A 27,701-nucleotide genomic window follows, 5' to 3' on the forward strand; every position below is an offset into this window, starting at 1 on the left:
TCTGACCTTGCCTTTCTCCTGAGGTTAGAAAGCTCTAGAGACTCTAATGGGTCAGGTTAAGGTGACTTCTATCTGTGAGAAGTAGTTGTGAGTGGTTTGCCAGTTTGAAGGGGCAGTGCCTAATGAAAAGGCCAAACATGGGGGTGTTGATGTTATCACAACAGGGGCATCACTTTCATGGCTTTGAGCTGTGACTTGTATAGTTGAGGTGAGGTGTGTGACCTCAAGCCTATTGGGAAGCACCATCTTGGCTCCTCCTCATTCTCTCCTTTTAGAGCTCTTCCCTGGTCTTCTTTCAGAACATCCTCTTTCTGATATAGTATATTAATACTTTCTGATATAGTATATTAATAGTGCCTTCCCACTGTGGAATCTCAAAAAATTGTTTATTTAATTTTTGTTGATATAGATCTTATTTCATGAATGTACTTTGCATATTCAGCCCAATAGTTGGCATTTAAAGAGCCTTTCTTCACCTCATGTCCACCACGAGATCTCTTCTTATAATCTTGAATCATTTGATCTTTGTGCTTACTTTATTAGACCATCTGTCTAATGTTTGCTTTCTTTCTTCTTGCAGCTCTCAGCCTCCTTCCTTTTTTTTAAAGATTTTTTTTTTATTTGACACAGAGAGAGAGAGAGCCTGAGCAGGGGGGAGGGGCAAAGGAAGAAGGAAAAGCAGACTCCCTGCTGAGCAGGGACCTGATGATGATGATGTTGTTGATGATGATGATGATGATAATGTGGCGCTTGTGGGGTTCGATCCCAGGAAGCTGGGACCACAACCTGTGCCAAAGGTAGGCATTTTAACTGAGTCACCTAGGTGCCCCCAGCCTCTTTCTTTCTCCCTTTGCTCTGCATTAAAAAAAAAAATCCTTTTTCTTATTCAAATATGTTTATTTTTCTCTCTTCTTTCACATCCTAGATGCAGGAGTTTGCAAGGATAGAGAGAAGTATTTTTTCTCTCCTAGGTGAGAAAGAAACTTACATGTCATAAAAGAAAAATGCTATTTTGCATGCTGGCAGAATCAGGTCCTCATTGTCAGAGAGGAATGAATGTTTAGAAAAGAGAGGGTAGTTCCCAGGTGTGAGAAAATGTGTGTCATGGAAAGGCAGTGCACTAGTTCCCTAGGGCTGCCATACAAAGTAGCACAGATTGGGTGCCTTAAATACAGAAATTGTTTTCTCTCAGTTTCTTGGTGTCCACAGAGTTGGTTTCTTCTGAGACGTCTCTCCTTGGCCATCCTCCTCTCTTTGTCTTCCTTTAGTTCCTTTGTATGTATCTATAACCAACTTTCTACTTTCTTTAAATTTTCTTTAAACATTTTTTTTAAGATTTTACTTATTTATTTGTCACAGAGAGAGGATACAAGCTGGGTAAGCAGCAGGTAGAGGGAGAAGCAGGCTTTCTGCCTAGCAGGGAGCCTGACATGCGGCTTGTTGACCTGGGATCATAATCTGAGCCAAAGGCAGATGCTTAACCAACTGAGCCACCTGGATTGGTGGAAATTTCCACTTTCCATAAGGATAAAGGTCATACTGGGTTAGTGTCCACTATAATTATCTCTTCAAAGACCCTATCTCCAAATGCAGTCACATTCTTAAGTACTGGGAATTAGGACTTCAAGACAGAAATTTCTGGGGGTGCAGAGCTCAGTCCATAACAAATTCCAATAAAAATAATTGTTTTCAGTGTGTGAAATATATTAGCCACCCCCCCCACAACCACAAAGCATATATATATGAAGCCACGTATACTTATATACATTAATTTTCACATTGTTTTGTCAAGGCTATGAGTTTTCACAAGTTAGCAAGCACTGGTGGTGGTGATATAAAGAGAGTGACTGGGGGGCAGCAGTGATTGGAAGTGGGAGCATGATTTTTGTTATTTCCCTGGAACTAGAGTTGTATCCAGAGTCTGTGACTGAGCAGAACAAAAGCACTGGCAAAATGTGTTTCCGGATGATTTCTGAACATGACCATGACCGCCAACATTCACTTGGCACTGTGTGATGTCACAGTACAGATGTTGCCACCCAGTGGGCAAAAAGGTCTTCTGATGAGAGGGAAGGGGCTACAGTCAGATTTCTAGGTTGGGAAGGTCCTTCCCTGTGGAGATTTCCTAGCATTTGGCAAGATGAGACTCTCCCTTCAAATATAGAAGTATTCCTGGCAGCAATCCTCAGTGTGGGCTGCTCTGAGCAGCAGAGGATGTTGTCATGCGAGAAACAGAGAGCACAAGTCTCAGTTGAAAGTCTCCTGGTAAGATGTTTTTCTGTACGTGGCCCCACTCTTTAAGAGTCCCTATGCCTACCAATACCTTGGTCCTCAGTAGCGACTCATGTTGGATCCTTCCCCTGGAGTGTAGACTCATTTGCAAGAGCTACAAAAATGGAGCATGGTGGTATGGAGCTTCCCACTCCTAATTATTGCTATTTTACTATTTTTGTCCCTATCTACTTAGTCTTGGAAGGCAAAGAGGAGATGCGGCACAGTGCAGAACAGCATGGGTGCTTAGCACCAGAAATGTTTAAATCTTCCTCACATAGATTATTACCACTTGAAGATTTATTTGAATTCCTTCACCTTTACATAGGAGGGGTTTTAAAGGGCAGTGGCATTCAACCCTTCATTTATATTAGGAGGAAGTGTGTGTGAGTGGCTGGGCTTGTTGGGGCAGGGGGTATTAACGCTACTGATATCAAGGCCTTATTCCAGATCTGTTGAGTCCGAATAGCTGGCAGTGGGACCTGGGCATTTGTATTTCAATATCTGGGGAAGGAACGCAGGGGTATTCTGAAATGTCAGGGTATTAGTATTTGGAGGACAACTGCTGAGCATGATGGGAAGCTCAACAAACTGCTATCAGTCTGACAGTTTGCTGGAGGCATGAAAAATGTAACTCAAACGAGACTACAGACTCCAAATTCCTCAAAATGACAGGTAAATTCAGGCATATTTTAGAAAACAATGTGGTTTGACAATCTGTACAAATGCCTTAATGGATTACCGTCACTGCTTCTTGGATGAGACCTTGAGGCCAGTGGTTCTCAAACTTGAGAGTGTATCAGCATCACCTGTAAGGCTTGAAAGCCCAGAGTTTCTGATTTAGTAGATTGAGAGTGAAGCCCTGGAATTTCTAGTTCAAACAACCTCCCAGATGTTGCTCCTGGTGCTGGCCTTACACTTTGAAAAACACTGCTTGAAGGAATAGCACAGGAGGGGTATACTTTTCCATCATATTTGTACATTGGTTTGGTCAGATGCCTCTCCTAGTAGAATAATGGTGGTCTTTCTTAATAGTTAGGGGTTAGAAAATGTTTAAATGTAAGCTATCAGGGCTTCAGACCTGCAAGGCTTCAGAGATAAGAAAGGGACTGGCTGTCATTTCCAAAGTCCATTTGTAAGTCAGTTGTTCAGAGTGTGAGGTGTTTTTGTCTTCAAGGGAGCATTGCCTTGTGCTAGTGTTCAAATTATATGTATCAGCTAATTGTAACTTGGTTTTATTACATACGATTCTTTTTTTTAAAGTTTGAAATATATTTATTAGTGTTCAATTTGCCAACATACAGAATAACACCCAGTGCTCATCCCATCAAGTGCCCACCTCAGTGCCCGTCACCCAGTCACCCCCACCGCCCGCCCACCTCCCCTACATATGATTCTTTACCTTTAAACAGTGTACAAGTTGATTTTTATATAGATCATTGGAAATTCATCTCCAAACTCCAGGAGATTTGACTGTCTCTCCATTGCTTGTTAGGGAGATATTCCTGGTCATGGATAAACTCAACTCCAAGTGAAAAATTACCATCATCTTTTTTTTTTTTTTAAGTTAGAAGCAATTATCTTTGAAATATGTTTGTAAGATAATTTGTTTGTATGCTTGCTGCTCCCAACTCTGCAAATACTGCCATTTTCCATATTTGTTTAGCTTAAATTAGAAAGCCTAAAATTGATATTGAATATTTGAGAATGGCCACCTGCAAATGTTTTGGGGAGGAAGGAGTCCAGTTATTATTTCAATATCTTTAAAACTTATTAGTTATTTAAATTTTCTATTTCTTTTGCACCAGTGTCAGTTTCCATAAATTTTAAGTAATTTAAGCATTGATCTTGATCATCATCTTGATCAGAGTACAACTGAGTGTTGCTGGAGGAGGTCAATTAGAGAACATGACTGCTGGCTGACCTGTGATCTGGACCGAGGCAGACATTCTCCCCTCATCCTTGAGATGCTGGGATGTCTTTTGTTGCCCACTATTTGTCCAGCAGGGGCCAGTTTCAAGCACGTAGACATGAGAGTAATGTGTTATTGAGACCACCTGGACTGAATATGCGAGTAGATCCAATTAAGGTCTCTATATAAGCTCCTAAGATTCTGTTGGGTGGGTGTGAAGATCTGCTTGTCTTGCAGTGCTCTAGGTAGGGCTGGTGTGTAACTGCTTATAAAAACCTCCCCATTCTGTTCTGGAGTGGCCTTTTTTTGTTGTTTTTGTTTCTCCTTGTCTTGTGTGTCTGGGGGCCAGTTTTCGATTCACCTGGGAAGCTTCTGAGGGTGAGAACCAAACATTGGAAAGCCAAGCAGCCAGGAAATCTGAGGAAAGTGTTTTGGAAAAGAGGCATCTGCAGGAGAAAATCTTGAGTTGGTCCTCAATCTCTGTGTGGGGAGGAGTGGCTCGTGTGTTAGATGCTTGTGGACTGCTGCATGAATATGGGGACACCCTGAACACACTGTATGGTTCAGCACACTTGTTTGAGGACCTGCACATAGCACATGGGCAGAGAAAGGAAATGATTGGCTGCAGCTAATAGGCTGGTGGGGGGGGGGGTGGCTAGTTCTGTGGTCCACTGATCCTGATTAGAGGCTAAAGCTCATGTTAGAAAGTTATAAGAAGGGCAGCCTGGGTGGCTCAGCGGTTTAGTGCCTGCTTTCAGCCTAGGGCCTGACCCTGGAGACCCGGGATCGAGTCCCATGTCGGGCTCCCCACGTGGAGCCTGCTTCTCTCTCTGTGTCTCTCATAAATAAATAAAATCTTAAAAAAAAAAAAAGTTATAAGAAGAGCTGAGGTTAGAGAAGGATGTGAGAGCATCCACAACTCTCCAACTCTCCCAGCTTCGGGCTGGCAGACAAGGTGTGTGAACAGGATGATAAGTTGAATACCCCAAAGGTGCAGATTTGCAAATCTGGTTTGGGCACACAAGCTGCCAAGAAGTAAGAGCTCAGCTCTTGTGACAAACCTCATTGGACGCTAAGACGTGGACTCCTTAGAAAAGTGAGGCGGAGCAGATAGGAGGGTGTTGTGGTGAGTAACAGTGCTTCAGATAAAATACCCAATGTGTTTGATCCCTAATACTGAGGAAAAGGAAAGCACGACAGCAACCCCAGTAGTGAGCTAGCCCCCAATTCAGGAAACATTCCTGATGAGAGAATATGCCCCCTGAGCTGCCAAGTTCTGGCAAAAGTTTTGAAGTATCCAAGCACGGTTTGTGTGGCTAGGGGATACAGGGTTCTGGGGGAGTGGGGGTAGTGACCTTCTCTGACCAGGCAAGAAGCAGAGAATATGAGCAAAATCACATACCTCCTTTCCTCCAGCAGCATATCTCAGGTTTGGGGGTGTTTAAGGAACTCACTTCCTTGAAGATTGAATTACTCACTTCTGTAGGCATTGTTAGTAGAAATCTGTAGAGATAGGAATATAAATATTTAGGAAGGACACCAGCCATCTATGTTCCTGTCTTTGAAGGCTCTGGTTCAGGCACTTTGACTGCAGGAAGGAAAGCTCAGTTACTCCAGGCACCTGGTATGGGGATGCAGATAACCAGCCTGAGTGCAATCATGAGACCTAGGATGTCAGATAATGAACTGCTGATGGAGGGAAAACTGACCAATCCCAACAATGAATTCGGGCCAATGGAAAGACTTGAGACAAAACAGGAACTTAAAAAGCCAGAGGCTATCTCAATCAGCTATAAAGGGTCCAATAAAGGTAATCCAGAAACCAATGTGATTTGACCTTATGCTGCTGGGACTGTACCCAGCATTCCTGATGCACTGTCTGCCCAAGCAGATATAGTCCCCTCCATGGTGAGTGACTCCCAAGCCCCAGATAGAGGATAAAAGCCAAGGTGGACTCCAGGTGAGGGGCTTTTGAGCTCTTAACTGCTCTTTTTTTTTTTTTAAAGGGGAATTAATTTTTTTAAGTATTTTTTATTTATTTATTTATTTATGATAGTCACACACAGAGAGAGAGAGAGAGAGAGAGAGAGAGGCAGAGACACAGGCAGAGGGAGCCCGATGTGGGATTCGATTCTGGGTCTTCAGGATCGTGCCCTGGGCCAAAGACAGGCGCTAAACCGCTGCGCCACCCAGGGATCCCTTAACTGCTCTTTGAGAAATAAAAGTGAAGGCTTTGTTTGCTGTAGCTGAATGTTCTCTAATACTTGGTAACCCTCAAATCTTCTGGCCCCTTCAAGGCCATTGGCGGTTATAGAGGGCATCCTGTTAGGGTCAGGAATATCCTTTTGACACTGCAAATTGGGGGTCTGCACCTATAAGAATGAGGGTTTTCTGTTTTCAATGCCAGGCAGTGTATTGGGCATAGGTAACCAACAAAATCCTGCTATACAAATCTCTGTGAATTCTGCTTCCAGGTAAGATTAACCCAACCAGAAAATCCAAATAACCTGGAAGTCAACAACTCTGACAAAAAAAAGGCAACTGTCCTATAATACTGGTTACCTTAGGACATAGAAACAACATACTTAGGAACCACATTGAGTGGAGGGTCTCGTACAGACTATATCCATAGTGCTTTTAATGGTCTGATGTGCTCAATAAAACCAGATCTGTAACGGCTAATGATGATGGAATACTGAGACCTGAGCCAGGCAGTGTGCCCATCCACGTGGCTGTGCCAGATATGGCCACCATCTTACAAAAGTTGGCCATAATCTGAGTCGTGTACCTGCTATACTAGACTTAGCAATGATGTTTTTCAGTGTATCCTTGATTGCTGAATCTCAGACTTCACTTGGCTTCATGTGAGAGGAGCCACAGTGGGCCTTTCAAATGCTTCATCTTGTCAATCTGCATAGCCCCTTAATATGTTATGGGATGGTAATCTAAGATCTGTCCCTGTGCTGTTGTCCCATATCCATACCATGGACCCATTACATTGATGGTCTATTGACATGTGAAGGCTGCCTCTTTTACAGCATGTTCTGTGAGCAAAAGGTAGGCAGAGAACCCACAGATTATTCAAGGCCCAGGTACTTCCCTAAAGTCTTGGAGAGTCATTTGGTTGGGTGAGATGGGTGCTGTTCTAGAAGTTATGGTTGAGAAAATTCAAGCCTAAGACTATGAAACAGCTACAAACCTTTGTGGGTGTTTGGGGGGACTTTTATTCCCTACTTGGCACAGTGTCTCTGTCCCTTAGACTGTCTGCTAAAGGAAGGGTGGTGCATAAGGACTGGGGGTCAGAGTAGCAAGCTCCCCTTGAAAAGATAGATAAAAGTACTAGTCAAATACATTAAAGTTCTGGGCATCTTGCAAGCAAGGCTACCATTGGAATTTGATATATTTGTGACTTATAAATGTATGGGTTGGGCCCTGTGGCAGCAACAACAGGAGAGTAATTCTGGGATTTTTGGTCTCAGTTTGGGAATGTTCCAAAAACTTGGTATACCCCCCCTCCCCGCCGCCTCCATAGAGCAACAGCTTCTAGCAGCATACATAGCACTCCTCCAGGTAGACCTGCTCATGAAGTAACAGCATAGTGTGGCAAGAACTCTTCTTCCCATAGCTTGGGTTGAAAACATGTTCCATTGGCCACCACTGCTATGGCTCAAACTCCCACATTTATCAAGTGACCTGCCTATTGATCATAGAGGAATACCCAGTCCTTCAGTTCAGCATCTCTAGAAATACGGGTGCTCTTAGATGTTAGAGTAGATCTTCCCATTGCCCCTACTTCTATTCCTGTGATGGCCTGTAGAGAGAATGAGGGGGCAGAGGTGAATTCTGCTGAGGATCTGTACATAGATGGTTCTAGTTGGGCCAATCCAACTGCCCCTGGATTGCAGTTGTCAGCTCAAACCTGACACTACCTGGATGGAAAAGGCATGAGCTGAGGCAGACCACGTACTGAAGTAAGAGGGGTTTGACTGAGCCCTGGCTGTTAAGTCTTTGTCCTGACAACTGGGGTCTGAAGGGGTTAACTCTACGGCTTGGATAACAGGAACTGAAGGGAAACAATTATGAATAAGCCCATATTGGGTCAGGATATGTATAGGAAACATTTGAGAATACTTACAAGAGCCTGAGACAAGTCCCACTATGATCTACTCCTGCTTCGTAAGGTCACAACAACCTCTGGCAATGAGAAAGCTAATGGCCTAGCTCAGTTATGAGCTCTAGCAACTGCTTCTTGAGTATATACAGTAGACGTGGCCCACAGAGAAGAGCCACTGTAGCACTCAGGTGCTGTTGTATATTGGCAGAGGTGCCAATTGCTCTTGAAATATAACAACTTGGTTAATAAAGGCATATCCTGGCTTTCTAAGTAACTCCTGGAGCAACTGCTGCAGGAATCTGGGGCCATCCATAGGAGTTCCCAGCTAGAACTTGACAGTTAGGTGATCTTATCCATCTCCTCTGAGTAAGATTTCTAAATATGACTTAGGTTGTGTGGATACTGTGTCTAGCCTAACCCAAGCTTTCTCCTGTTGCTGTGCAAACCAGGCTACCACTATTTGGGATTGGAGAAGCTGGGTAATACAGATATCCTTATGGAATAGAAAGTGGTCAGTGTTCATGTTACATACATCACCTTGTAGAAAACTGGGCGAGAGAATAGCACATGGAATGGAGGATCTGTATCCCCTGTAACTTGCAAGGAGTAGGGCTGGTAGGAAGGAAAAATGGAATACTAAAGGGGAGATTCAATCACTAGCAGGTACCACCGTGGCTCTATGGACTAAAGTACTGTCCCAGGCTTTACAATTTTTGAATGATCAACTACTAGTGTTTGTTTCCCCATCTGCCTCTGCCTGGTTGGGGATCCTTGCTGAGACCGTTAACACTGTAAAAGTATGGACGTTGTGGGAGACTGTCATTGCCCTGGCTCTAATGGTGGGTCAACATGCCAAACTGCTGAGTACACCAAGCCCCCTCAGGCCTGGGAAAAGCATTTTCTACTGGAATTTGTGCTAAATGTTCCATTGGAGTGGGGGAATTACTTTGCACCCTTGGTAAGGCGGAAGTATTCAAGCTCCCCTGGAATTTCATTGTCCTGCAGGCCGAACCTGTTGAAACTCCTTCTATTTGGAACAGAACATTCAGCAATGAAAGAAAAAAAAAAAGGAAATCCTAGTTTGGCATATCCCATTCCCAGGCCATCTCTTTCCACCTGACAGTCCTGCTTCCCCTGGCCAATATGGGTGTATACACAGGTCAAATTTCTAAAGCTGCAGCCATGCTAATATCTAATAACCAGGCCACAAGCCTAATTCTTAAAAAAGGAGAGGACCTTCGTGTAAGTTCCTACTAAATATGGCTCTTCAACTTTAGACTTCTGATACTCTTATGGTGACAGGTCACAGGTGGGCTCACTTGTATACCTGGCAAAGGAATCAATTCAACGTTTGGTATGTGGGCAGCTCCTTTTTAGCTCATTAGGATTGCCATGGTGGGTATCAGTACTCCAGAGGGGGAGCTGCAAGGCCCAAGGGAGTGTATTAAAGAAGGACAAACTAGGACTAGTACTCTTTTTTGTTTTTTCATCTGATTTTACTAACCGTGTGTGCCATAGGCTAGGTTTCAGGGTCACCGTCAACACATGGTTATTTTTTCTGTTAAATTACACAAAGTAGCCCATTAAACGGGTGACAAGAAAGGTCCTAAAGATATCACCATCGAAGCCATGGATGGCAATGCTCAGATTTGAGATGGGTTCATTTTGCTTACCCTGGGTTACTGATATTTGAGCTGCAGGCACTGTAGCATCCAAATGGGATGACTTCTCCTCACCACCCCCCCCAAAAAAAATGGGATGACTTCTTACCAAGGATGTTAGATTGCTCTTGAAATACAATAACACAGTTAATGGAATAATAGCATTTCTGGCATGTTCTAAGCATCCATTGGAGTTCCTATCGGGTGAAGGATTGTCAAGTTGACTACATGGACCTCTTTTCTGAGTGTTCTAGATGTATCTTAGTTTGTGTGGATCCTGTATCTGGTCTAAGTCACCACCAAAACCAAGCTGCCACCATTAAGGGATTAGAGAAGTTGAGTAACATGTATGGATACCCTTGTTGAATAGATAGAGTTCAGGGGTTCATATTTCAAAGATAATGATCTGTAAGGCTGGAGTAAAAGAACGGGACCTTTAATGAAGGCTTTATTTCCCCTGTAACCTACAAGCAGTAGGATTAGTAGAAAGGAAAAATGGAATATTGAAGCAATGTACTACCCTCCTAACTGGTAAAGCTGCCTTGGCTGGGTAAGTTGAGGTGTTACCTCAGGCTTTGGTACTTCTGAATGGTCATCTAGTAAGACCTGTTAACCATCCCCCTGCGTGGGGACCCCAGCCCAGACAACCAACACCATAAAGATATGGAAGTCACTGAGACAGCCTTTGCCCTGTTTCCCTTTGTGGGTTAACCTGCTAAGCAGGGAACACCAGGTCCCATCATGACTTGGAAAGGTGTAATCTACCATAATTTGCAATGGAGTACCCCACCTCTATGGGTGAATTACTTCTTACCATTGGGGGAAAGGGAATTACTTAATTTGCTTTGGGATCTTGATTTCTTGCCATAAGCCAAACTTGTCGAAGCTCACTGTACATTAGCTGGAATACACACCTTGTAAAAGAGGAAAAGATGGAAATCCTGGTCTGGTATATGCTGGCCCTAATCCATCTGTTCACAAGTGACAGTGCCACCTCTCACTGGCAATGTGTATGCACAATCAGGTCAGATTGCTAGAGCTGCAGCCACATCAACATCTAAGGATCATACTACTAGTATATTCTTCTACAAGGGAAGACCTTCCTGTACAAGCTCCTACTAAATAGATCCTTTTGACCTTAGACTTCTCTGACTGGGATATCTGGTCATAGGGTGCACACTTGATGGAAATACCTTTCTACAATGGGTCCATTTATATGCCCGCCAAAGAAATCAACCCAACTGTTGAATATGTGAGCCCCTGCCCCACTCCAGCTCATGAAGATTGCCGTGGGGGGTGTTAATACTCCAGGGATTGGAAGGCCTTAAAGCGGTACATTAAAGAAAGACCAGCTAGGACTAGTACTCTTAATTCATCTGATATTACTAATACTGATCCAGAAACCTAGCCTGTGGCATACATTATGAATTACAGCGGATATAGAATCCTTTTCTTTTTTTTTTGGTCAGTACACAGGCAGCGCATCAAACTGCTGACCAGAAGGGTCCTAAAAATACATCATCAAAGGCATGAATGGCTGGTGGTCAAATTTGGAATGGGTTCATGTTGCTCACCCCAGGTTATGAACATTTTGAGTACCTGAGCACCCCTATGTTGGAAACAGAAAAATTACTCTAAATAGAACCAACCCAATTGCACTAGGGATATGGGATGGATATTGCTGGAATTGGGCCATTCTATCACATTAAATGATAGGCACTGACTGATACTGCTGCCCGGGTATTTACTGGGGTACCTCAAGTGGAACACGGTGGGCTAGATGATACAAGTCTTTGGCCATGACTTCCACCTGGATGGTTGGGCCACTGTACTCTGGGTTTTCCTTAAGCATAGGGGAGGGTTCACCCCACCATAACAAAATTTGTGAGCCTCTCCCTTACCAAGGCTAGATGGCCATATTTTGTTTTCTTTTGGTATGATTGACTGCTGTCTTTGTCTCCTTCATTGGCCTGGGGGACACTACAGTGCTCAAAGAGGCACTTACTACATTAAACTACAAAGCCTTTTATGATAACAAGCTAAGATTATCTTTACAAAACACTGAAATGTATTTAGGGAGAAAATCTGTTCTCCAAAATAGGATGGCTTTGGATATTATAACCGGCTCACAAGGAGGTTCCTGTGTCATTATCCACCCCAAATATTGTTCATAGCTGTTGGGTCTGCTCCTACATCCTTTTATTAAATCACATGAAAACACAAGTGAATACTGAATAACCTGACACCCCTTCTTTCCTCAGTCTAAAGGACTTAATATATGGTTTGGATCATGGGGTTCTCTTGATAGAAAATATCATTACTTGTATTGGGAATCATTATCTTACTCTGTATTTTCTCCTGGAACTGCCTCTCCTACTGCTGTGGTATCATGGACAGCATGGTATCATGTACAGACAGTCCCCAAACAACCACCCCCGTGCTAATAAAACCTCTTACTAACTGTCCTGTGTTGTGAGATTATAAGAGGATCACAAAAGACTGTTGGGGGAGGTCATTAAGAGGACATGACTGCCACTTGACCTGTGAGGTAGGCCCAGACAGCCTCAGCTCCTCACCCCTTTGCCCTCTTTCTCATCTTTGGGGTGTATACTCTAACCGCTGTTCGCACAGTAGGAGCTAGTTTCATGGGTGCAGCCTCGAGAGAGCAATGTGTTGAGACTGTTTTGATAGCGAATGTAACTGAATCCAGGGTTGGCCTCTCTATGTAAACTCATGAGGTTCTGGTGCACGGATGTGGAGGTTTCTTCATCTTGTGGCCATCCAAGCCAAGCCTCCTATGTAAGTCCCCTTGCTTATGAAAACTGCCATCTAGCAACCTGGGGTGCACTGCTCTTTGGTTTCTCCTTGTCCTCCAATGCACAGGGACCAATTTCAGATTTCACCTGGGGAAATCCCAACGGTGTGACCCAACAATTTTATCTTTATTATCTTTTAATTTGCTCTATCTGTAGCCAGTTTTTTTTTTCTTCTAGCCAGTTTTCTAATTTTTGTTTTGTTCTATTTGTATGTTGTCTGATTTTTGTTTTGTTTTAACAAGGGGGAAGGGCAGAGGGAGAGGGAGAGAGAATCTGAAGCAGGCTTCCCACACAGCACAGAGCTTGACACTGGGCCTGGTCTCACAACCCTGAAATTGTGACCTAAACTGAAATCAAAAGTCAGACGGTTAACCGCTTAATGAACTGACCCACCCAGGCACCCCTTTTCTGTTTTTTTAATTAACTTTGGTAGAGGCCTATTTTATTTTCATTGTATTTTTCTTTTCTTTGAACTATTGTACTCAATGGAACTATTAAAAAATCAAGTTGGAAAGGTTCTTATTCTCATTTTGTAGCATCATGGTCAAAGTATATTTTTTATAAGATTTTATATATTAGAACAAGAGTGGGGAGAGGGGCAGAGTGGGGAGAAGGAGAAGAGGACTCTGTGCTCAGCAGGGAGCCTGATGCAGGGGCATGATCCCTGGACTCTGGGATCATGACCTGGGTCAAAAGCAGACACTTAACCGAGCCACCAAGGTTGTTGCAGAGAAAATGGTTTTAGATATCATGCCAACATTATTTGTTGAGATTTGCTTTGGGATCTTGTGGTGGGCAAGTTTTACAGGTATTTCACACATGTTTATGGAGAATGTCTATTTTCTGTTAGATGAGTGATCTTAATATATTAATAATAGATCATGCTTTATAACTGTGATATTTAAATTTTTTTTTTCCTGGAATCTATTCAGAAGCATGTCAATCTCTCATTATAATTGTCAATTTGTCAACTATTTCTTATGTTGAGTTTTTATTAAAGGCTATGGGTTTTTTTTCTTTGTCACTATGATTTATTGAGCTATTTATAAATTAAAGATTGTCAAGTAATATTATTTTCTACAATGTGCCTGAATTTACCTGTCATTTTAAGGAATTTGTAGTCTGCAACCTCATTTGAATTGACATTTTCTTGCCTCCAGCAGTGTCAGACTGACAGGAATCAGCTTGTTGAGCTTCCTATTATGCTTAGCAATTGTCCTTTAAATGATAATACCTTGACAATTCAGCATGCCTCTGCTTTTCCTTTCCAGATGTTAATGAGGATCTCTATAAAAATATGATCTTATATTACCCCTACTTCTATCTAAACTTGGAATTTATTTCTACCTCAGTAGCTTTTTTTTTTCTCTTCTCAGGAACTTTGAGATTGGGCCAAGATGCATTTGCCAGTCAAATTTGAGACCGTAGGACTATGTTGTGTGAGGTACAGGTAGGTCCCTGTGCTGTGACTGTTTTGTGTCCACTGTGGAGCATGGATGAGCTCCAAACTCATCATTTTTGCAGCTGATCTGGTCTATTGCTGATCTGGACTAGCAACATTATCAGAACTGCAAATTGCAAAGGGAATGAACTTTTGGCTTTTGAATCTCCTAAAGTGGCATCACGAAGTATTCTTTATCCTTTGAAATTCGATGCTTGGGTTCTTTAAAGTCATTGTATTAAGTTTGTGCTTCTGTGTTCATATTTAAGTGTTAATCTGGGGTAATTTATATTACAAAATTTCTACTTTGTGGACGAATTGTAATATTGAGAGCCTATACATTGTTTGTCCTTTTTAAAATTATTATTACTGTTAATAGGTCAGAAAAAAACATTTGGAGATTTTGTATACCAGTTTCAATGTTGGTAGGAAGTAAAAAACATGGTTACTTTATGTTAGGTTTTCTTTTAAGGCTTGGGGGAGAAAATTAAAGAAACCAGAGCCAGGCAGTAGGTTCGAGAGTGCTTTAATGGGGAGCGCTCCCCCAGCAAGGTTCTGCAACTTGAAGAGGAGGCATGAGTCAGGGAAGTTGTGCCCAGGAGGGCAAGGGGGTGTGTTTTTTTATGCCTGTGCAAGTTAAGAAAAAAAAATGGGGTGGTTAGGGACATGTGGTTTTATGTGATAAGGTGAGGCAGGGTGCATGTTCTTGATTTTGGCTGATTCTGGTGTTCTTCTTTTAGGTAGATCACGAGTTGTTTGACTTGATGAGTTTTAGGAACTTATCAGGGGTGACATCTGGGGGAGGGGTGACCCCACCTATTAGCCTTAAGTCATCCATTTTGGAGAGACCCTATCTCTGCCTGCCCAACACTTCATATGTATTAAGAGTCTTTATGAAGGGATAATAGACTAGACCAATGTGGTAGACATGGTGCTATACGTCAGGTCAAATGCAGTTAAAAATCAGAGGCCTAATTCTCCTTGTTGAAAATCAGAGATACTTCTTTCTCCTTATTCTTACAGCATTTACTTGAGAGAATTTATAAGTTATTTGTCTGTCTTTTTGAAACATATATGTCTTCTAAAATCTCAACAAGACTCTTGCTCATTTTAAGACCCAGGAATGTCTGGGAGCTATTTCTGTAACATGTAATCATTAAGGAATACGGTGTCCCTATTTCCTGGTTTCCATGAGAGAGTCAGAGACTAACTTCATTGAGTACGTTGCTCCAAGTTGCAATACTACCTCCTGTCATAAAGATCTGGGAAGTTTATTTTTCCTTTGGATAAAGCTAATTAGGAAACCCATATGGCCACCCCAATTACCAGGTGAATTTAGGGTGAACTATGCATGATAAACGGTGCTGTAAAGTCCTCTTACCTGGGGACCAGTTATTGTTGGTCTTGAGAACATCTGTATATGGGTTATCTGCTTGGCTAAATGAAAGAGTAAGACTTCCTGCTATCTTTGCATTCTTAGCGGGCTGACTCTGCACAGCATATTCTGGCTGGATGTTTTATTCAGTAATAAAACTTCTCTTTCAATGTTTGTGAGAAGTTTTCTGGGTTGGCAGGAAATTTTGGTTTTGATTATATTTTTCCGATATGTATCTGCTATATATACATGTCCTATGTAGGTTAATTCTCTGCAATGTGTATTTTTATATCAGTGCTTTGGAATAGGAGGCTCAGATTTAGAGAAAGTGAATTACTCAAGCTCAGACAACCTGTAAATGAAGAATAGAATTTGAAACTAGTTTTCTCTGGTTCCACAGGCCTTTATTGCATTGTACTTTATTTTTCACAAGTGGACATATCAGTTATTTACTGTTGCCAAGCTGCACTCAGTAACACTGACCTGTTGCTGACTTGAGAATTATAAAGGTTTACTTGCTAAATTTATTCAACTGACTTAGGGGCCAGGTCTCTGAGTAAAGGCAAATTTCTTTATTTATGCGTGGACCAAAAGTTCTGTGGCAACAGTCCACAATATTATATCTGGTCGTGACTAGCATATTTCTCCCTAGAAGAATAAATTTAGGCTATTTATTTTAAGTATGTAGTACAGCCCAAAGCAACCACAAACTTTTGCAATACTACTTGTTTAAATAAATCTTCTCTCAATTAAAAAAAAAAAACACACATTTTTTTCTAACCTGCTTTATCAGTGTAAACATACCAAAATTGAGTATGTGGAGTTCTGTTTGTTTTGCTTCAAGCTCTGTAGTCAAATATTGGTATGCCATTTGGAAGTACTTAAAAAAAAATCAAAGCACAATTTCTAACAAAAGAAATCCCTGGAAACACTAAAGACTAATGTTCACAAGGTAACTTTCTTAAGTTACATGTAATTGATTTAAAAATTACTATGCTAAGTATTTAGGGTTTTTTTCTTTTTGTTTCTCCCGGCACTTTTCTTTTTGTGACACAATGATAACTCTTTCCCAAAGATCTATATTGTTAGATTTATAAAAAAAATCAATGTTGAAGCGTGTTTGCCACCTCTTGCAGTTTTCACATTAGTCCTACAAGAAAGGGAAACTCCTATATAACAGGGGGCTACTCTGCAGATAGAGACAGTGTAGGCATCATCTTATGGGATACATGCCTCAGGCAACAAGGTGTCCTGGCAGGGGAAGGTTGCTCACAGTCAGGAAGGTGGGATCTGCACCTACTGGCTTGGGGATTCCAGTTTCTTCTGTTCATTCATACAAGGACATCATTGACAGGTGTCAGGGCCTTGCTCTTTTTTATGTGAGGGACCTGGTTTGGATGCAGGAGTCCTGCTAAGGCTGTGAATTCAGTCTCCTGGTGGGTGTGCTACCAGTACCAGTAGAGCCTGAGCCTGATTTTGGACCGCATTGGGGGCTGTAGACAGTCCTAAATGCTGGAACGAGACTGCTGACATCACCAGTGTGCCTTGAATTGAGTGGAACATCAAATCTGTCTTTCTCTTGTCGAAACTCTGAAGATGGTTAATCAAAGGCAGATAATTCTAACTTGTTCCAATCTACCAAGGGTGAGAGGGTCAGAATTGTGATGCTCCTACATCCACCTATGATGACCACCCCACCTACCAACAGCACTGGGGTCCTGATTGCCGGCTGACCCGTGGGTTGCTTAGAACATCGGAGGATTCGAACCCGAGTCAGCTCCCAACCTAAGGATTTACTGTAGGGCTGGTCCCAGGACCGGCTGACTTCATCTGAGTCCTCCAAAAAGCTGAACCTGAGACAAAAAGCTAACTTGAAGATACATTACCTGAGATGCAATCTGAGAGACCTTGAGTTGAGGGACTTGGAAGAATAAAGTCATGTCATTGAGCGGGTTACATTGTAGAGAATGGGGGATCAGGTATGCTGGGGACCCTTTATAAAATGGTGCAGAGCTCACTTGAGAATTTTCTCTTTAAAACGGGAGGGAGGGTAATATTATCCAAGAGTTCTTCTAGTAGTTTTCTTTTGCTGCCATAACAAATGACCACGAACTAGCAGCTTAAAACCAAACATTCATTATGTCACCGGTCTACAGGTCTGGGATGAGGGTGTTGGCAGGCCTGCATCCTTCTCGGGATGATAGAGGAATCCATTTCCTTATTCACTTGGGTTGCTGGCACAATTCAGTTATTTTTATTATTTTCAGAGGATCCAGATGTCTATCCATCATCATTCCCTTAAACTCTGAATAACTGTCTGTAGCATTCTTTGTAGTTAGGAAGTCTTCATGGCTTTCTTTAATCTGAAAAGATCTTTAATTTTTCTTCATTCTGAAAGGCAAATACCCTGAATATCTAGCATAGTGTTCTAGAATACTAACTTGACATTTAAAATACTTTTATAAAAAAAAATAAAAAAATAAAATACTTTTATAAAGTACCATAAAGATATTTCTCTCACTCTTGATGGTTTCTGCTGTGAAATCAGTCAGTAATTAAATTTGTGATCCCCTCTCCATAACACGGTGTTTTTCATTTTTTTTTTTTTCTTTAATGCTTTCAAGAGTTTCCCCTTATCTTTGGCTTTGGTCATCTTGCCTCTGATGAGCCTCACCTTGGGTTCTTGGTGTTAATTTTGCTTCCATGTTTATTTAGTAGATTATTTTTGAAAATTTTTGTACTTCATCAAAATGGGGAATTTTCAACTGCTATACTTTCAATCATTTTTCTACTCCATTCTAGGTCTCTGCTCCTTATGGCGTATCAGTTACCTGTCTATTAGACTATTTGGTATTTTGTAATAAGTTGCCAAGATTCTGATTTTTCTTTATCTCAATCTTTTATCTCTTCAGTTTGCTATTTCTTCACTGATATTTCTATTTGCTGAAAAAAATGTTTTGTTTTACTTAATTGTTGCTAATTACAAGAGCCTTTTAAAAATTCTTGGGTGTTCATCTCTGAGTCAGACTTGACTTTCTTTTTTTTTATGACAACATGTTCTATTTCTTGGTTTTTATTCTGTCTGGTAATTTTGGATTGTAGTCAAGATATCATGACTGTGGTGATCTACAGTCTCTGTTGTGTGGGTACCAGATATGGACTGGATTCAGATCTTTTGTCTTTAATTCAGGTGCTTTGATTCAGTTTTGCTTTAAGCATGTTCAGGATCAGTTGGAGAGATGGGTAGTAGATATGGATCCCCTTTGTGGTTTTTACCACGAAAGAACTCCCACACTTTCTTCAATGTTTCACATTGCCCAGCTTAAACTTCTGATTCCCCCGAACTCAAAGAGTGTGAACATTATCTTGTGAATCCCTCTCACCACTGCATGTACCATGTGTACTGCACTTGGACTCAGGTTAAAGGCCATGAAAGATGAGGACCTACTTGTGGAGAATACCATTTTTCCCACTCCATGAGTGTGTACTTTCTGCCAGACTGTTTATCTTCCAGTACATTGAGATAATTGCTTTTTATATGATGTCCAAGTGGTATTGCTATATTCTGCAGACGGATCCATCTGGTAGACTAAGTTTGTCCTACTTAGAAGTGAAAGTTCCAGTGTAATCTTGGCCAGGGCCATTAAGGACACAGTGGTCTTTCTTTGCTCTTTCCCTGTGTATTTCTTTCTCAAAGTGAGACTGTACCCTCATGAGCATGGACTCTCTAAACACCCTGTTTATCTATGCAAAGAGGATATGGATTGCATTTGCTAGTTGGTTCACGTATGAGATTTAGACACCACCTGTACAAGTACAAAAGTATTTCTTGAGGGCATCTGGGGTGGCTTGGCGGATGAGCATCTGCCTTTAGTTCAGCTCATGATCCTGGTGTCCTAGAATCGAGTCTTGCATTGGGCTTCCCACAGGAAGCCTGCATCTCCCTCTGCCTATGTCTCTGCCTCTCCCTGTATGTCTCTCATGAATAAATAAATCTTTTTTAAAAAAGTATTTCTTGATCTGCTTCATAGTAAAAACATCATCCTCACTCACTCTCTCATTGAACAAGTATTGGCCATCTATTAGGTCTTTGACCCAAATGCTGGATTTTGGGTTACAATAGTGAACAGTAATATAGTCTCTGCCATTACACGGTGACCTAAGCTATGATAGCAAGAGTACAGAATGTTAGGGAACCTCACCTAAAGGAGTTAGGATTTAGTTGAAGTGTCCAGTGATAGCTTGATACTGAAGTGACAATAACATTTCTACATGAAGGGTAACTTGGAATTATCCAAGTGAGGGAGAAGAGGAAAGGAAAGGACAGCACATGCACAGAGAACATTGTTTACATAGGCCCTCAAGAAAGTAAAAACATAGCCTCAAGGATGTAAAAAGAAAAAAAAAAACCCTCAGAGTGGTTGTAGCAGAGAGTGTGAGGAAGAAGGTGAAATATGAGCTTGAAGGCCTGGGGGACAGTGATAGATCATGTAAACTCTGCTCTCTGCTCTGGAGGTCAACATGTATGGGTTATATCAGCAGTTTCTTTGCTTCTGGTTTCTGGTTATTCTGTCACAAAAGATTCCAAACAATAGGTTAGAAAGAGTGAGGACAGTGAAACTAGGCTATTTATTTCCCTACCATCTTTCCTATGAAACTGCCTTGATCTAGCTTTGTTCCAAAGCTCATAATCCCTCCTAGTCTCAAGGAACCTACTCTATGCCACCTTACTCTGCCTAATACTCTGCTTTCAGTTCAGGGATAACAATGATTCCAGACACCTCTACTATCTGAAAAGTCAGGCAAGCAGGAATCATCCATGGGTCTTATGGAATAAGGAATTTATTATAGTAATAAGGCCTCACATAATTGTGGGAGAAGCTGGGGAAGTAATGGCCGAAAAGGGAGAGTTGGCCATTAGGACCCTGGATGGTGTACCATTTAACTGGCCTTGGATTTATCTTCAAGAAAATGGAAAACTGCTGAGTTTCAAGCAGGAGAGAAATGGGACAGATCTGCATGTTGAGGGGTTGCTTTAGATGAAGCATGTGAAGAATGAAACAGACCTGGGGTTGGACTGGCAATAAAGGGAGTAAAAACAAACCCAGAGGCAGGGAGATCAAGACCAGTAAGGAGTTTCTTAAAATTATCCAGTGGTGATAGAGGAAAATATTATAGATTAAAAGATAGTGATATCAGGCAAAATAAGTGAATATGAATGAGAGAGAGAGGAAGAGCTGTTTCTGTGCAGGCGGATATGATAGATACCACTAAGGGAGATTTAGTTGTCACATGAAACAGAAACAATATGAGCTGATGTGAAAATTCTACAGTTACAGAGAAGTGATCATACCTTATATACTACAATGTGCAAAAATGTAAGTTGTCATGAATTCTTAAGCCACACCCCTTTCCCCCCACTCCCATGTTCTACTAGTGGTAGAAGAGAAAAGGAAACCTGACCACATTGAAGGTAACTTTCTTCTGGCCTTATGGACCCTATTCCAGTTTAACTTAACATCCTTGATGTCCTAGTCTACTACTAGGTTTCTTCCTGTCTCTCTCCTCCATAACTACCATCTTGTGGAGAAAGCTTGTGGAAGGCGTCATCATGGTGGTAAAGGAGGGGGCATCTGGGGGACATGCTGATTATTTTTCTCTGCAGGCTCTGGCAGTGTGACTATAGCCATTGCAGCAAGGCCTGGCCTTATGTAACTTCTAACATCCCCTTTGGGCACAAGTAAGGCACGATGGCTCTGCTCACTGACTGTATTCCTCTGAAGGGATCGTTGAATCTCTGAAGCCTGGCTGCAACACCATCCAATCAAGTATTTTGGTATTTTCTCCTTTCTCTCGTCTAATATCACTTTTGACCATTGTTCTGATGGAAGGTTTTCCATAGCCACCCATGGCCATTTGAAATATTCTGGGCTCTATTAATGGAGGATTAGAGAAACTTTCAGGCTTGGAGGACCATCTTTCCAGACCCATTTCTGTCCTTGCTGCTCTTACTCCTGTGCCATACTGCAAGCAGTGAAAGATGGACCCTGAGCTTGAAAATTTGATCGTTCCCTACATTTTTTTTTTCTCGACACTAGGTCTCTCCTCAAAGTTACAAAGTTATCATTCCTTAATATCTTACTTAGCCCTCCATATATATTTCTTTTCAATCCAAACTCCACAATTTCTGTACTATTTTGCATCAGGTGGGAACTTTCCCTTTCATTATATTGTCCATATTACCTACCTATCATTTCAAAAACAGTATTTATAGTATATGTGTAAGGCTTAGTGAACCAAATAACTTTTGAGTTTAGCTTATAAAAAAAAGTCTGTTCTAATGAACAGAATCAGCTGCGCATACAGGATGATGGTTGTGATCTGTCTCAGAGCATTACAAACCAAAAGTATGTAGAAATCTAGACAGAACTGGAGAGTTGGAATGATGGATACATTTGGTCCTGCCTCCACAGATATTTTGGGACCCACTTGTATAATTTTGATATAACTCACTATTACATATTTTACTTAAACATTCTTTGCTGGATCCCAAAAATAGATCACTTTTAACCTTGAACCTCACCTCATATAAAATGGAAACAGAAGAGGTTTTACATTATATTTTGATGTTGCCTGACAGTTCTCTCCCTGGACTAGAAGAAAATTAAGAAAAACAAAGCTATAGAAGAAAAGACAATACATCTCCCAATACAATAGATTAAAACACTAATTGAGGAAAAGACCCCACTATTTGGGAAAAAAGCAATCCCTGTTTATTTCAAAACTTTGATATGAGGGCTAATATGTTGAGGCAGGAAGTGTGCATTTCTCCTTCTCCAGTTGCCATTTCCATGACACCAAGCAATCTGCCAGAGAAGAGACTGCAAATAAAACTGGATTCTGACAACCTTAGCATTGAGATATTATCCCTCCTCTCCTCCACTTGGAAGTATTTTCTTGGTGACCTTTCATGATTCTTGAGGTTTAGTGGTTTCCTTGTCATTTCTGAATTCAGTTCAGGTCAGTTGAAATATTTAAACCTGTCAGAAACACATCTCAATGAATATAGCTAAGGAAGAGAGGGAGGGTGGGGGCGGGTCATTTTATTAGGGAAGAAATAAGGTACTCTGGAGTATTAAAAATGATGACTATGAAGACTAGAAGGCTTAATCTTGGTGTTTCTGACAGGATTTCCAATTTTTGAAGGATTACTGAAAAATAGAGGTTTCTCTAAAGCAATAGGTCTTTGTGACCTAAAGTGGGACCTCTGCTGCCTCAGAAATGAGCTAAGAAGAGAATAAACAAAGACCTTGGTATCTCTGAGTTATTCGGGGAGCATGGTGCTACCCAAGGGCTAGTTCAGCACTGATAAGAGATGTTTATTCCTGACCTGTTTGCCTAAGAGATCGCCTCCTGTGATTATAGCTTTCACTGGCTTGTCTCAAAGACATTATTTTTATCTCTATAATGTTTTGTCCCCAAATTACTTCTAAAAGATAAATGTAGATTTTCAAGATGGAGAAAACCTCAAGAGAGCTTAAAGCTGGTGGTTAAGAGGAAAGGCACAGGACAATAAAAAAAAAAAGTTTAAAGAAGTTTAAGAAAAGATTTTGACCAGTAGCTCTAGTGAGCCACTTGGTACAGAATTAAATTGAAACATTATTAAAATAACTTTTCTAAGACTACTTGGGCTTTACAACATTCTTCTTCAGGTTAGGGTATACATCTTTTTAAACATGTGGGGCAGCCCATTGTGCTGTGCTAGGATAATAGATTAATGCCAATTGTGAAGTAACCGGTTGCCATCACTGTCAAAATTTTTAAACTGGGTAATCCTTTTTCCAAATCCATGTGATTTAACAAAAATACCCACAAAATATCTTTCCATTGAATACAGCAGGAATAATAGTAGATTGGAGAGAGGGCTGAATGTCTTTTTTTTCCTTTCTTTGCCATGTATCAGCCTTGGCACTTATGTTTGATGACCTGCTTCATTAGGCAGGGGGGCAGGAGCCCGCATGAAGAATAGCACCATGGGATTCAGCAAGAAAGCAACACTTTAAATCCACCTCATTTCACAGATAGGAATATATTCAATTGTTCCGGGCTCTTGAATGACTTTTTCATATTTGTAGGCAGGTATGACATCCCCATTAATTATGTGGAGATACAGAAGTTACTCATCATTTTAAACTATTTGACAAGGAGAAAATATTTTCAGATTCCAAAACGCGTCTTGTCTTTCAATTGCCTGAAGCAGTTGAGGAGCATTCTTGCCTTCAACGTGGACATTTTCTAACACATGCATGAAGTTTTCAAAATTATGCTAGTATCCTGGAGTTCTAGCACATGCTTGACACGGTGTAGCATCTATTCTTAGATAGCAGAATTATCCCTTTAAAGACATTTCATAAAGACATGCCTTTAAAGGGAAAAATTGTCCCAGTGTGAACAAAGTAAATTAATAGACATTCAAGGGCCGGGAAAGCACCGCAGAGGCAGATGCCTGGGGTTGAAGAGAGTGTTTTCGGGACAGTTTTGATTAATCAGCAACTGAAAAGCCTGCAAATTAGAAGTCCTGTGGAGATTGAAAACATCATCTGGCTTACTATTAAAGCTAATTTGTTTATGTTAAAGAAATAATAATTACAGACAAAGTTAACAGAGACAGCCATTATCAACTTAATTAAATGTGAATTTTTTTTTTTTTTTTTTGGGCATCATTTTGCAACTCATGTCAGCACTGTGCTTGGGTAGTGACCATTTCATTGTTGTTGTCTACTGTTGTTACAGTTGTTATGATGACACATGATCCTAGAGGAAGCCTTGCTTTTTCTGAGGGAGAAGACCACATTTTCTTCTTCATTAGTAACTCTCCGTTATCCCTCAGTCATGAGGACACAATGACTCCTCCTTGAATTCTGTGGTTGGGAAATGAGCTTCAACATAGCGGCTAGGTTGTTGATCAACCGTGTTCACCTGGTGCCCTTGCTCATCTTTCTAATATCAAACATAGTCTAAATTAGGTAAACTGCTTCAGATTTTTGTGATCAGAGGTACTTCAAATCCTATTAACCAATGGAGGTATCCTTTTTTGTGGCCTCTGGCTTCCTTGTGGCTTTTATTACTAATGGCTTTGTGTCCTGCTCCATCTTGGCATATATTTGAGATGTTCCAGCTGCTACTTCTGATTATCTCTGATATTTGTGTGTTCAAAATACCCAACGTCAGGGATGTTCCCAGGTTAGACACTTGTGACATAATTGCGCAAATTTGCAAATTTGCTGTGTGGAATCACTTCAGATGCCACTGGCTGAATGATGATTGTTTTTTTGAATGAGATTGGCTGTGTGTGAGAGAGACATGAGGTTGGCGGGGTCGCATGGTCTATGAAGAAGCAGCTAAGGTATAAAAAAAATCTGCATATATGGCACAAAAGACTATTCTTTAATATGCACAGCAGTGGAAAATCTTGTCCCCTAAATAACAGCTGCCACATGTGAGTGTTGGCCATGTTTTACGTGCTGAGCTGAGTATGTCCTATACCTTGAAACCTAAAACTATTTCGCTATACTATATAAGAAGTTAGAAGTTATACTATATGAGAGGTTATGGGAAAAACCTACAGAGCTAAGAGGAGTTGGCTATGCTTTTACTACTGATTTGTTTCCTATCACTCCAAGTCCTTTAATACATAAGTTTTCTTGTCTGGAAGAGTTTGTTGTGGTCACACAATGGTACTATTTTTTTTTTTTAAACAGAATCTATGTGAGGATGATATTAGAGATTGATGCAAAACTCCTAATACAGTTCTTGGCACAGATTGGGCCCTCAGTATATTGGTATTGTTGGGCTTGTTCATCTATTGCCTCCAGGCAAGATTGCAGGATGCAGGGAATTAATGACTTTCCAAAGGCAAAACACAGATGCAACCATTCCCTGTGACAGTCTCGTGTTTCCACTGGCTTATTATTCATATTTTATCATTGATCACTTCTCTTTCATCCCTACTTCCTAGGCTGGGTCTTTAGGTCTATCACTAAGTTATGTACCTCTGTCTATATATGACACATCACTGAGGTAAAGGAGAAGCTCTTTAGGGTGTGTGTTAGCACAAAAGGACTTGTACTCTTAACTGTGTCCTTGAATGGGACTGGTAAAAACAAGCTAGTGTGTAATGGGGAAATAGATCATGAACTCTTTCTTTATCCAACTAGTATTGATTAATACTTGCCAAATGCTAGATGCTGGGGGCACATTAATACACTAATGTGTAATCTCTTGTTTTAATGTGAAATCTTACTGGATCATGATAGAGTCCTCAGCCTAGCCTAAAAAAAGAGATGACTTATTGGTAAATTATTATATCTGGCCATCATTTTTATACATGGTCCCCAAACAGGGAATCGTCATCACTGGTAATTCAGAAATTGAGACTTCTACAACAAGTAGTATACTATAGGAGATTTGTGTTATCTCTTCTCATCAGCCACAAGAAAAGATATGACCATTAAATGTGCTCATATGACAAAACAAAATATATATTTTAAAAAGTAAGAGCATGCACAGCAAGTACCAACTTGGATATTTTTTGCATTTTGAGGACTACTGATAATTCATATAAAAGGACATGTTTTTATTCTAATAATCGATGCTTTCCATTTCAGGGATTTAGTCTTTTTAAAAGGGGATATAATTAAAGCTTGAGCAATTAGTCAGCATATTTATCCAAGCATTACAGGGCTTTAGAATATGTTAAGAATCAACACAATACAACTTTGAGATATTACTGCCTTCTTCCTTTAAAAATGAGCTATTTCTTGAAATATGCCTAGGGAAACTTTTTTTTTTTTTTTAAAGCAATTGTACTACTTATCTGTGAAAAGTGCATTTTGGGTTTGATATCAAAGTTTGAGTTGTTTTTTACTTATTAAAGTGGAAAATGGATTCAAATCTTGCTTTGCATCAAATAATTCAATATGTTTCATTTTGCCAGGACTGAGATTTACATCAGTGAGAACATATTTGAAAAGAGTGACTTTGATTAGGCCCCAAGAAGAAAAGCACCTCAGAATCGTGTGTGTGTTACACTTAGCTTTGCATTTGTGTTTATATTAAAATTTACAGACTCCAATATTATTCTTGTTTCTTAAAGTGCAAGTAATTCCATAATCATGGGAACTTTATATAGGAGTTAGAAACCAGAAAAAAAAAAAAAAAAAAAGAAAAAGGAGTTAGAAACCAGTAGTACAGATAGAGGAACATAAAAAGTTGAGGCAATCATTTGGAGCTCTTGATAAGGTAAATGCACCAGATGGAGAAATAAAGTGTCATTGTTGGTAACCACACACAACACTATTCCCTGGCTCTTCTAGATGACAATTAAAAAGGGTAGAGGAATTCTCTAAGTAATGGAGGCTACTTACTCTTTCATATCATTTGGAAACCCTTTATTCCATTCATCATGTTCAGCAATTGTGCTCATCATTGAAAACACTTTTTTTATCAAAGTCATCACCACTGAATTGATACTTCAGTAGAAAAACTATTATGCAGAAGACACTGTATTGAGAAATGCTCTGAACTCCTACAACTTAATATTTAGTTGAAAAGAGAAGATGGGTAGAGTTAACATTAATTAGAAATAGTACCTGCTAATGACTGAACAGGTAGGTTTGACAGTTGGGGGCTAGTGTCATCCGAGACATCAGGAAGGTTGTTTCTCCTCCCTCATTCCCTTTCTACCTCCCTTCTCTTTGGGGACTTGAGAATTTTCTAGTCTATTGTCTGGTCACCACTATCCCTGCAAGTGGGTAAAACAAAGTAGGTGGTGAATGGGGAGTGGGGTAGTGGGGGAGTCCTCATTATGCACTATGTAGATTTTCACACATACCTCTTCTTGTCATTTTGTCCCAAACTCACCTATGCCTTTTGTCCTTGAATCTGGAGCCTCCATAGTTGACTTTTCCAGATCTATATCTCATCATTTCCTTCAGGAGTTGAGGAGAGATAGAGTTCCTTCTTATTTTGGACTGGATGAGGGGATCTTGAGTCTCAGTAGGCTTTCAAATAATAAGTAATACCAGCCCTAGATGTCCTCTTGGGTGCTGT

General features: G+C 40.7%; 1 protein-coding gene across 14 annotated transcripts in view; it reads left to right on the forward strand.

The window, feature by feature from the left end:
• Positions 1–2,048: 2,048 nt before the first annotated feature.
• The window catches only part of LOC144314168 (uncharacterized), a 260,622-nt gene continuing 234,969 nt past the window's right edge, over positions 2,049–27,701 (forward strand). For all 14 annotated transcript variants that reach the window (XR_013379955.1, XR_013379952.1, XR_013379954.1 and 11 more), the window contains exons 1-2: positions 2,049–2,265; positions 14,151–14,224. Coding sequence is in view for 5 of the 14 variants with exons in the window: in XM_077897973.1 (XP_077754099.1) it covers positions 14,172–14,224 (53 nt within the window). In the remaining 9 variants the exon portion in view is untranslated. The remainder of the gene's footprint in view (positions 2,266–14,150; positions 14,225–27,701) is intronic.

Source organism: Canis aureus, chromosome 5 (assembly GCF_053574225.1).
Source record: "Canis aureus isolate CA01 chromosome 5, VMU_Caureus_v.1.0, whole genome shotgun sequence".
NCBI classification, from domain to species: Eukaryota; Metazoa; Chordata; class Mammalia; order Carnivora; family Canidae; genus Canis; species Canis aureus.